General features: G+C 39.1%; 1 protein-coding gene across 2 annotated transcripts in view; it reads left to right on the top strand.

The window, feature by feature from the left end:
* Oat (Ornithine aminotransferase precursor) overlaps window positions 1-12,500 on the top strand; it is a 30,552-nt gene that overhangs the window by 9,058 nt on the left and 8,994 nt on the right. For both annotated transcript variants that reach the window (XM_068388303.1, XM_068388302.1), the window contains exon 4: window positions 1,415-1,638. In XM_068388303.1, the coding sequence (XP_068244404.1) occupies window positions 1,415-1,638 (224 nt within the window). The remainder of the gene's footprint in view (window positions 1-1,414; window positions 1,639-12,500) is intronic.

The following is a 12,500-nucleotide window of genomic DNA, read 5'->3' as shown; positions in this document are numbered from 1 at the left end:
TTTTCTAATTAAAAATTATCTCATGGCCAAAGAGACTATAGTGTGGTTGAGCGAACACATATGTTCTTGGAAGTAATATTTAGCGCTTTGATACTGATGACAGGCTTTAATGTTAGTAGCCTACCGCATTATCCTAGTCTAACTACGCTGGAGCTCAGGGGCCCACCAAAAACAGGGCCTATGAAACTTTTTTTTTCCTTTTTAGTGCTAAATCTTAAAACTCTGAATTACTTGTTTTATTTCCAATATTAATGTAATTATACGAAAGGAGAGGGGGAAATTTCCTGGGTTCGGGGGACGGGTTGGCGCACGGCCGGCATTGGGAATGTCAAGGGTTAGAGGCCCAAGGAAGCTTGAAGCCTTGGCGCCTTGCCATAGGTTAACGCAGCACTGTTTAATGTTAATAACCTTGTATAGTTAAGAGCTTTATGTATAATCTTGTAGTAACTTATTTATTTTGCAGTTAATAAGAGACTACTTTTCTTATCCGAGTACTGTACACATCTTTATTTATTTTCGCTATATCAAATTTCCAGGTGACATTAAGGTCAGATTACTATTTAATTGCGTAATTTTGTAATTTAGAGATGAAGCTTTCCAATCTTTGTTGAACAAAATTGTCTTTTCTAAGACTTTTTAAAGAAAGTAGATTACTTATGCAGATTACAGTCATTTTTCAACGTTCGTCTCACGCAACATTCTTGTTTTTGCCGTTGGGTAAGTATGCCAGAGGAATTTTAAATGTTAAAAAAAAATAAAAATATTCCTATGTGGAGAGAAATGCATTCGTTGAATAATCTCTGATGATTAATTACACAATAGTAGCTGTCTAAAGCATTTTATATTGTATGAAAATATCTATTGATAATTGAGGGTCTGGCATAGTGAGGAATCTTTTCTTTATTTTGCTGCCCAAACAATTTTTATATTGATTGAAATTTTAACAACATATAGGTATTGTCCAGACAACAGCTTTTTCTTAATATTGTTTCTAATATCATTTAGATGGACAAAAAAAACCTTTAAATGAAAATAAGCGATGAAAAAATTTACGAGAAGCTGCTTCCCTAAGTAAGTCGTCTCAAACTTTTAATACCATTTTGTATTGTAGTAAAATAAAGGGAGCTGTGATGAAATATAAAAACATATTAACACTGAAATTTGTTGAAGGATGAAAAGAGCGGACTCGAGGTATTTTCATTGCTTGGCTGACTGCTAGTTAGATGTCGATACCTATAAGGACCTTCATAAATAATGGTAGATAAGAATGAAATCAGTCTCGAAAACCTGTCTAACAGCAATGCTGTATACATTTAGATGCTAATCTCAATTCTTGGAAGGTCTTTAAATCATTAGCTCTTGGTATTCACAATTTTATTAGTCATGATCAAGAATGCTCCTTTGTTTCCTTTAGGTGTCGAGGGTGGAGAAACGGCCTGCAAATTAGCTCGAAAGTGGGGTTACATGGTTAAGGGAATACCCAAAAATGAGGCCAAGATCATTTTTGCCAACAACAACTTCTGGGGACGAACTCTTGCGGCAGTTTCCAGTTCCACCGACCCAACGGCGTATGACAACTATGGTCCTTTTATGCCCGGATTCTCTCTCGTCCCATACAACGATTTGGAGGCCCTCGAGGTAAGCATATTTGTGTCGTAAGAAATGTGTGTATGTGTGTGTTTGTATGTTTATGAAACTTTATCAATATATATGATGAAACAATTTTATTATCAGTGGGTTATTTAAATTTAAATCTGTTCAAAAAGGCTATGAATAAATTCTCCTAGCTTTGTTTAGTTTCTGAATTTCAATTAAGGTGTATATTATGTTCATACCATGACTTTCATTGTCCCAAAACATTAAGTGATGAAACTAGCGTAAACACTCATACATATAGTACATACTATGTGTGTATATATATATATATATATATATATATATATATATATATATATATATATATATATATATATATATATATATATAAATATATATATATATATATATAAATATATATATATATATATAAATATATATATATATATATATATATATATATATATATATATATATATATATATATATATATAGGAGTAAAAATCACAGGAAAATGTTATGCTCAGATGCAGAACCACAGGGAAAATGAAAATACGAAATATACGCTTAAGTCCTGGCTAGTTTCGTGACACTTCTTCTGAAGAAGTATCACGAAACTAATCAGGACTTAAGCGTATATTTCGTATTTTCATTTTCCCTGTGGTTCTTCTGCATATATATATATATATATATATATATATATATATATATATATATATATATATATATATATATGTATATATGTATATATGTATATATGTATATATGTATATATGTATATATGTATATATGTATATATGTATATATGTATATATGTATATATATATATATATATATATATATATATATATATATATATATATATATATATATTGTGTGTAATAAATAAAAAGTGTCTGACTATATATAGATATATAATTTGTTCCTGTATTTGTTCTAATTGTAGCGTATCAGTCTAATATTTTCCATAAAAATGCCCATATAAGAAAGAGTAAATCGAATGAATATTTCAACCAAGTCACACGGGTAGAAAATGAAAGAGAAAATTCAGAGGCAATCTGCAAAAGTTAGTTTTGTGTTAATCTAAAAATGGGTATGGTGGGTTTGCGAAAAGATTATTACCATTTAATTGATATCTGAGCCATTCTTTTTTTTTACATTCTTGACGTCTTGACCTAGGATGGTCATATGCTGGTCGATCTTCCTGGATTATTCTTTTGACGATCAGATTCAGAAGGGTGTTGTCCACTGTGCAAAGTCCATCGTATAGGTTAATGTTATTTGTTTGATTTGTGATGACCGATTCTGGAATCTTTTTATAGTATGGATAGGCACTTACAAAAAGATGACTGACTCCAGTTGATGCAATGCCAAAGTTTCCAAAGTGAACGACAATCTAACAGTTTTCAGTCTTATTATTATTATTATTATTATTATTATTATTATTATTATTATTATTATTATTATTATTATTATTATTATTATTATTATTATTATTATTATTATTATTATTTATTTATTCATTTATTTATTTATTATTATTTATTATTTTCATTTTTATTTTTATTATTTATTATTATTATTATTTATTATTATCATTATTATTATCATTATTATTATCATTATTATTATCATTATTATTATCATTATCATCATCTAAGCTACCACCCTAGTTGGGAAAACAGGAATGCTATAATTATGCCCAAGGGCCCTAACAGTGAAAATTAGCCCAGTCGTCTATATCCCACCGCTACTACCAAATTTGTCACTGATTTTGTGGCAATTGAATAATAAATGATGAGACATGGGGCAAATATAAGACTTATACATTGTAAAGAGGATTTATTGTCTTAGATAATTTTCACATAACACGAGTAGAAATCATCTTCAAAGTGGATGAATGAGTCTCTTTAAAATTATATTGTTACTTTAACCACAAGTTTCTAATTGACTTTCAAATTACTGGCATAGTATTCTGTCAAATGCTCATAAGTTGTAAATAACAATGAATCGCTTGTAATTTACAGACACATTCGGAGAGAATGTACAATAACAATTTATCTCGAGTCTCAAATCTGACTTAACTGGTGATTCCAATCTTAATTTTTATCTAAGTCAAGCAAGAGGGAGGGGCACACATAGTACTTGTCTCACGTTATATCGTTGACATGAGAATCAGAACTTGACCTTTGATCTTCAACATTTTTACTAGTGTTCTTATCTGTGTCCCTTTAGTCTTTGGACCTATTAAACTTTTATCACAAGATCTCGAATGCTTTTGAACCAGTACATAATAATCAGCTCATACAGCTGTTTCATGCAGGGTAGATAAATTTCTTTAATTTAAATAAACCTTGAAATTCTTACTAACATGATTTTTAAACTACTCAAGGTAACTTCCCTTAATCTCTTGAAATCATCTTTACACTCTACTGCCTTACACCATTTATCAAACTAATCTAATTGTACCTTACTAAATTCTACATATATCTGCTTATCTTGTATTGTCCAAATCTTAACTTCCTTCTATAAGCTTTGGGGATTGGTTCATGTGCACGCAAAATAGATTTTTTCGATGATTCATACTCCTCAACTCTATCCTCAGGAATGGAAGCATATAGTTTTTGTGTCCTACCACAAAAAAAAAAAAAAAAAACTCCTGATAACACATAAGTTTTTCTCTCAAAATAGACAAAATATCAACTAAAATCCCTTTCATTAAAAGGAGGCACTACTTTTTTTTTTGTTAAAATATCTTTCTGTAGATTTATCTGCATCTTTAGAATTAGTGTGTTCATTTTTTCAGGCTCTTAATTCTTTTTGAACATTAATCTCATAAAGCTTTATCTGAGTTCCCTATCTTTATTTCTTTGCTCAGTTTTATATTTTTACTCGTGCCAAAGCTTCCAACTCTTTTTCTCTTGCCTTAGCCTGTAATTGTTCATGATTAAACTCTGCCTCCCTTCTCTCACGCTCAGCTTCTACCTCAAACTCTTTTTCTCTTGAACTAAGTCTTTTAAGTTCTACAGCTGGTAAATCAGAACCCACTGATTCCCTATCAATCGTATCTAACACATCCCGAGGTAACACTAAATCTTGAACCAAATGTTGAAAGCATTACATGTTTAATATTCTCTTTCCTCATTGAATTTTTAACATTAAGGTCAAGATGTTTGTACAAATTCACGAAAGGAGATTTCTTGATATCATTTAAGTTTTAAATTTGTAGATCCTCACAAAATTTGTTAAAAACTCGGATATGCTAAACTCTGGCATGTATGCTGGATATTTTTGTACAACTGACAAAAGTTTAATTTATGAGCAATCTTTGTATGTCAAATCAAATAATTCAGATCCCCGATAGACTCCAATTGTGTTACGAGCAGCTATTACACAAGGTAGATTTATATAAAATCTACTTTGTCTTATTCCCTTAATAAGCGAATTAGAAAAAAGGGCAAAACAGGAATAACGAAAGAAAATAATTGCCAGCAAACAATATCAATAACTATAAATTAAAATTCAACATTCGTTTTTACAATACAATACAATATTTTAGAAGATTCACAAAATACTCACAGCGTAACAAATTTATAATAATTTACCAAAAAATCGCAAGGTTATGTACAGTAGGTCTTAGCTTTATAAGTATCTATGCAGTGAGAGACAGATGACGACGAAAGTCAGCTCCTGATTTTTGAAATTTGAAGGATTTTCCAGGTCATAGTTTCAGATATAAAAGTTCATAAACAGGAACACAACCTCTGATAATATTCGACCTTCCAAGGTTTCCATATTTTAGTATATCAGCAGTAAATAACGGAAAAAGTTTAGCAGTATCACAGCTGGAGTCAAGGAAATGCCTCCTCAAGAGAAATTTTTACTTGGGAAAAAATTGGATTAAGTCTCTCTGCTGAAATCTCTCTCTCTCTCTCTCTCTCTCTCTCTCTCTCTCTCTCTCTCTCTCTCTCTCTATATATATATATATATATATATATATGTGTATATATATGTATATATATATATATATATATATATATATATGTATATATATATATATATATATATATGTATATATATATATATATATATGTATATATATATGTATATATGTATATATATATATATATATATATATATATATATATATATACACATTATATATACACACACATATATATATATATATATATATATATATATATATATATATATATATATATATATATATATGTATATATATACACACTTTTGGGCTCAAGCCATGTCGTCCTGATGGTTCCTATTGGTAGCTTTCTAAGGGATATTTGGCTACAGTGATATTCCCAGAGAATTGACCTTTAGATCTCCAGAATTCTAACTCCTGGCACAAATATCCTTAAAATTTCTCTTAAGGATATCACATAAAATCAGGAGACGTATAAAATCAGGAGACGTATATCTTGATACGACACATAGCAATCTTCACCCGAATAGCGTTATCGCTTCGAGAGGGAAAGTGGCTAAACTAAAGGGGAGCCGTTATCAAGGTTACCCTTCCTCCCATACTATTACATGGCTCCAAGATGGCGCTTATTCCTATTTCAGTAGGGATTGCGCACGGTGGTTTTCCCTGTTATCTAACGTTTTTGATCGTTATTGAGAGGATTTAATATGCAATCTCCAACTGCTTCTGCCTCTGGAGAGTTGAGTATTTATTCTTTACAGTGTATAAGTTTTAGCTCCTGCTTCACAGTGAAATTAGTTTAATTTAATGTGTTTTGGAGCTTGGCTGGTCACCGGAGGCGCCATGGGCGCTGTCGTTCGTTATGCATGTGTTATTTAGTTAGCAGAACAACATTCCCGGTGGTAATAGCATTAATAAATTATGAAAGCTATTTAGGCACAATTATACTAGTAAAGATATATTATGCATACAAACTTCCTCTTCCTTATGTCGATCGTATACGTTAGAGTTTAGGTGATTTAGGTAACAGAGATCTCGCCCTTTGCTAGGCTACCTAGCCTATGCGCTTTAGTATACTTTCATACAGTATCCCCGGTTACCCTTGTGTATTGTTTTATCAATTCAACAGGAGATAGCATATCTCCTCGAATTAATTATATTATTCGATACTCATCTCCTGTGGAGATTTAAGGGTAATCCCTCCTTCCCTCTGAGTGCCGCCATAGGCGACAACCCTATCTTAGTCTTGCCATAGAGTAGTTCACTCAGGCTTGACTAGGCTAGTGTTTTCTGTGTCCCACCCTTGCCGGCGAGTATACCGGCTTGGGTTTTCGACAGAACCTCAGAGTATTCAGTCTTTCTGCTGGCGGCCGAACGGCAGGGCGAGTAGTCACTCCCCTGCCTGCTTAGAGCTATCGGCATAGGAGGCCAAGCCTCCATAGGCCGCACTTGAACTGTTAGTATGATGCCGCCACCTTCTTCCCTGCGGTCTAGATGACTAGTCCTGTTTCGGCAGACCCTAGGCTGAAGAATAGTTATTCTTCTGCCGCCTAGGATGGCGCCGATACTGAAGCAAAGTTTCACCCTTGTGTGGAAGTGGCGGCAATCCTGCTGCCTTCTTCTACACTTGATACAGGACCCTTTTCCCTGCCCCTCTCTGTCCTTTAGCGATGGCTTAGCTATCCCAATCCTGTGGCCGTCGTCCTGCAATCTCACTGCTTGCCAGGTAGATTGTGGTGCCGGTCAGGCTCCTACATAAGTAGCTGTATAGTCACCCAGTCTTCCCCTTATGGACACAAGGCTCCGGGAAAGGTTGTGCCGGCTGGGACAGCTGCCGGTGGGAGTCCCCTCTGCTGCCGAGTGTTCTTCAGTCCTCTCTTGGACTGCCATCCACATTCCTGAAACTGGCAATGACTGGCAACGGATCTTGTGGCTGGATGGAAGCTTGAATGAGGCATTCTCTCCTTCCATTTGAACCCTCATTCTGGAGGAAGGCAGTAAGGTTATATACTTACACCCTTATTTATTGTAAACATACATTTTAATAAGGCAGCCCTTCACTCCATGCTTTCTCTCTCTCTGTCAGCTAGTGCCGCCAGGTACTAACCCAGCCAGCAGCATGTCGGCTGGACAGGTGCCGTCAGGTACTTACTTAGTCGGCGGCATGCCGGCTGGACCAGTGCCGTCAGGTACTACCCAGCCGGCGACATGCCGGCCGGACTGTGCCGCCAGGTGCTAGCCTAGCCGGAAAGATGCCAGCTGAACTACAGTATATGATTATACAGTAGCCAGTATATTTGCAGTATAGTATATACTGCAGACAGAAAACTATAGTATATATTATACAGTAGTTATTTTCCAACATACCTTGTGTATCCTTGCACAGTCTATTGCTGAGACCAATCCTATATTGAAAGAAAAGAATTCCTTCAATACTCTGATTAGAAATCGGTTAACTTACCCCACAATATTAAATAATTTAAGAAGGGTCAGTGGTAGTATACACTTATTCTATCCCTAGAGGTTAGAACCCTTCTCTTTTGAGTTTGCCCTGATAAAGGAAACTCTATAACCTTAATATTGGTGGGAGGTCACAGCAATTGGCTGGAAAGGAGACACAAATATGTGTCTCCTATTTTCCTTCTAGTTTACTATCCTAAGCTATAATGGTTAAAATATTTGCCTAATCTGTTTATCATGAGAGATAAACAACCGCATACTCATTTAATTTTCCTTTCTTTACAGGAGGAACCCCAGATGAAATGCGATGTATTCTTCTGCAACCATAGGAGTAGGAACTTCCACAGTCACAAAGCGTGCAGGTCTCATACCCCCTGCACCATCACTACCGAAACCCTGCGGTACTAGGACCCCAAGGACTGCAACGTCTGCCAGACCTTGGTGACCGTAGATTTCGACAACCCCAAGTCAACGGAGTCAAGGGATGCGGCACGAGAAAAGCTGCACAAGTGGGTACGAGGGTTCCAGAAGAACTCTCTGGGACCATATATACCTAACAATGCTGTTCCCGAAAGCGGGTAGTGAAGTTGTCGTGCCCCAAGCACGACCCGGACCTCCCTGCGTCATCGAGACTGATGTTAGTGAGGCGTTGCAAGGCATGGACATCCACCAGGAGGAAAGGATGTCTGAAGTGTCCACAGACAATGAAAAGAATCTACTCAAGGATGATCCCGAGGAGGAGTCTACTCTACCTCCGGAAGAAGATGATGTGGAGTCTGAGTCCCTTCTGTCTGTGCCAGCACTGGAGCTGTTACCCTCGACATCTTCAGCTTCTACCCCTCCATAGGACAACATGAGCCAGACACTGGCCCATCTTACGGTCTTAATGGAGAACATTCGCAAGCAAGGCGAAGCAAGGGAAGCGAGACTCAAGAGACTCAAGATTTACCGCCTCCCAATGGTCATACAAGCGACCCAGAGTCCAAGACCTCCCAGCCTGCTCCAAAACCAATCCCTGGAGGTATGCGGAGTTTATGCCAATTACTAACGGCAAACTCTACATCTCGGAGAAAATGGGAGCCGTTCCCTTAGACGACATCCAGTTTTGGCCAAGCTTTAACGCTTACCCTGATTGCTTCATTCGACTGAAGCATGAACCAACGCCAAAAGAGGAGACAGAACCGAAGGAGGTCATGGTTTTTGACCACGATAAGGCACAGGCTCTCTTGTCGAGTAGCCTGAAAAAGACGGGCTATTCAAACTCGAAAGTGTCCGCCTTGAGCAAGAAACACCCTATCTTTCTTGCTCCTGCTTCAATAGCCTTCCCATTTACGTCGAAGGCATTTAAAACTGTTGCCAAGGTAGTGGAGGCAGGCAAACCATGCCCTGCACTAGAGGAGTGCAGGCCTCTGTCGTTAGCCTTGCCCATGGAAGAGAAGGAATGGAAGGAAGTCCACCTAACCTTCTCAGTAGGGAAACTGGACGCAGACATTGCTGGACGACAGTTTAGCGAGAATCTCCCTAAACTTTCTGACTTTCTCTTGTGCAGGGAACAAGAGACGAAGGAGAGACTTACTGCATCCTTATCCCTACAAAACTGCATAGAGATGTGAGCAGGCCAAAGAAGTACCCCTGACATGCTCATGGTTCTGGCCAAAATGCATACGGCCACCCTAGTAAAGGACCTGTATGCTTTCATAAAGGCTAGGAGAGCCTGTAGAGAGATTGTGTTTGCTGCTGCAACAGTGAAACATGAACCCAGGAAGCTGATATCTTCTAACATCTGGGGTAAAGACCTCTTCCCGAACGAAGTAGTCAAAGAGGTAGTTGAGACAGCCACTATGGAGAATAGGAGCCTTCTCCATAAGTGGGGCATCTCGTCAAAGAGGAAGTCTTCCCCGGATGTGGGTGTCCAACCTAAAAGGAAGACGGAGAAGCATAGACTTCCCCCTCGGCCTGCTCAACAACATCCCACAGTCACCATGACCGCGGTGCCCCAAGTGGTGGCCCAACCACAGACCACCTTCCAAGTGTTGCCTCAACAGCTGGTTTTCCAGTCACCAGCATTCAACCCTGGGTTTGAGAGACAAACCACTACCTTTCGGCCGAAAGGTAAAGGATCCAGACGGGGCTCCTCTAGACATCCCACAAGAGGTAGGGGAGGACGCGGTCGAGGAGGTAAACCCTCCGAACAATCGTAGCAAGGAGATGCTCCAACATTTTCAGGATCGTTGGACCTTAGATCCTTGGGCCCACGGCCTAATCAAGAATGGACTAGGATGGAAATGGAACGAGTCTCCGCCATCATTTCTTCAATTCTTCCAACACTCCCCCCCCCCTCATTAGAAGAATATACCTTAGAGCTCTTGAGCAAACAGGTTATGAGGAAAGCAGTCCATCAAATTCCATGGAAGGCTGTTTTGTGTTCCCAAGAAGGACTCAGACAAACTCAGTCATTCTGGACTTGTCGCCACTCAACAAGTTCAGAGAAAACAGCAAGTTCAGGATATTAACCCTTTAACACATAAGGACCCTGTTACCCAAAAGGGCATTCACAGTCTAGATAGACCTGTCAGATGCCTATCGGCACCTTCTAGTCAGTCGCCCCCTCTCCTCCTACCTAGGATTCAAGTTACAGAAGAAAAAGTATGTCTTCAGAGCCATACCCTTCAGACTAAACATAGCCCCAAGGATCTTCACGAAACTTGCAGACGCAGTCGTGCAACAACTACGCCTAGAAGGTGTTCAGGTAGCAGTGTACCTGGATGACTGGCTGGTGTGGGCAGCATCCGAAACGGCTTGTCTGCAAGCATCCAAGAAAGTGATCCAGTTCCTGGAACATCTGGGATGCAAGATCAACTTCAAGAAGTCTCGACACTCTCCAGCTCAAGAGTTTCAATGGCTGGAAATCCAATGGAACTTGAGGTCACACCGCCTCTTCATTCCCTCAGGGAAGAGGAGGGAGATCGCAGGGTCTGTCAAGAGACTACTGAAATCTGACAGGATCTCAAGACGCCAACAGGAAAGAGTACTGGGCTCTCTCCAGTTCGCAGCAGTAACAGACCCAGTGCTAAGAGCACAGCTGAAAGATGCGTCAGGAGTCTGGAGAAGATACGCATCAAACGCTCGAAGAGATCTAAAAAGACCGATACCGGCCTTACTACGATCACTTCTCAAGCCGTGGTCGAAGGCCAAGAGCCTAACGAGGACCGTGCCCTTGCAACCACCTCTGCCATCGGTGACCATCCACACGGATGGTCACCGATGGCAGAGGTCATCTCTGTTCAAGGCCTTTCACATCAATATTTTGGAGGCCATGGCAGTCCTCTTGACGTTGGAAAATCTCTCCCCTCACAGATCAGTCCACATCAGGCTGATCTTGGACGGCGAAGTGATAGTGAGATGTCTGAACCGAAAAGGCTCGAGATCGCCCCATATCAACCATGTGATATTAGCCATCTTTCATCTAGTGAAAAAGAAGAGATGGCACTTATCAGCAGTTCACTTACAAGGGTTCCGCAATGTGACAGTGGACGCTCTATCCAGGCTCAAGCCAATAGTCAGAATGGTCCGTAGATGCAAATTCATTCTCCTCCATCTTGGAACAAGTCACGGAACTGCAGATCGATCTCTTCGTGACGAGTGACAACAAGAAACTACCTCGATATGTAGCCCCATACGAGGACCCTCTGGCGGAGGCAATGGACGCCATGTCCCTCGGTTGGAACGAATGGACCCGGATTTACCTGTTCCCTCCAACCAATCTCCTGCTGAAGGTCCTCAACAAGCTGAGTTCCTTCCAGGGAACGGCAGCTCTAACGGCTCCCAAGTGGCCCAAGAGCAACTGGTTCCCTTTAGTGATGTAACTGAAGCTGAGGCTGGTCCCTCTACCGAACCCAGCACTATCTCAATGGGTTCAGAAGTCGATTGTCTTCGCTTCATCACAGAGAACCCAAAACCTTCATCTCATGATTTATTTGCCTTAGCGGTTAAGAAAAGATTTGGGATCTCAAAAGGCAGCATAGACTTCTTAGAAGAATACAAGTCCAAGTCAACCAGAAGACAATATGAATTGTCTTGGAAAAAGTGGGTTGCTTTCGTTAAAGCAAAAGGACCGAAAGAAATCTCAATAGACTTTTTTTCTGTCCTCCTTTATCCACCTTCATGAACAAGGTCTGGCTGCCAACACGATAACTACGTGTAAGTCAGCCCTGACTAGACCTCTTCTATATGCCTTCCAAGTGGACCTGATGAACGAAATCTTTAACAAGATCCCGAAGGCATGCACTAGACTTAGGCTTGCAGCTCCTCCGAAGGCCATTTCATGGTCCTTAGACAAGGTCCTACATTATGCTTCAACTATGAACAATGGAGATTGTTCTCTTAAGGATCTAACCCAAAAGGTTATTTTCCTGTTCGCTATAGCCTCAGGGACTAGAGTTAGTGAAATAGCAGCCCTATCAAGAAGCGAGGGCCACATTCAGTTCACAGAAGTGGG

Source organism: Palaemon carinicauda, chromosome 15 (genome assembly GCF_036898095.1).
Source record: "Palaemon carinicauda isolate YSFRI2023 chromosome 15, ASM3689809v2, whole genome shotgun sequence".
Classification (NCBI taxonomy): Eukaryota; Metazoa; Arthropoda; class Malacostraca; order Decapoda; family Palaemonidae; genus Palaemon; species Palaemon carinicauda.
The sequence above is the reverse complement of the archived record's forward strand: the minus strand, read 5'-3'. Positions and strand labels throughout refer to the sequence as shown.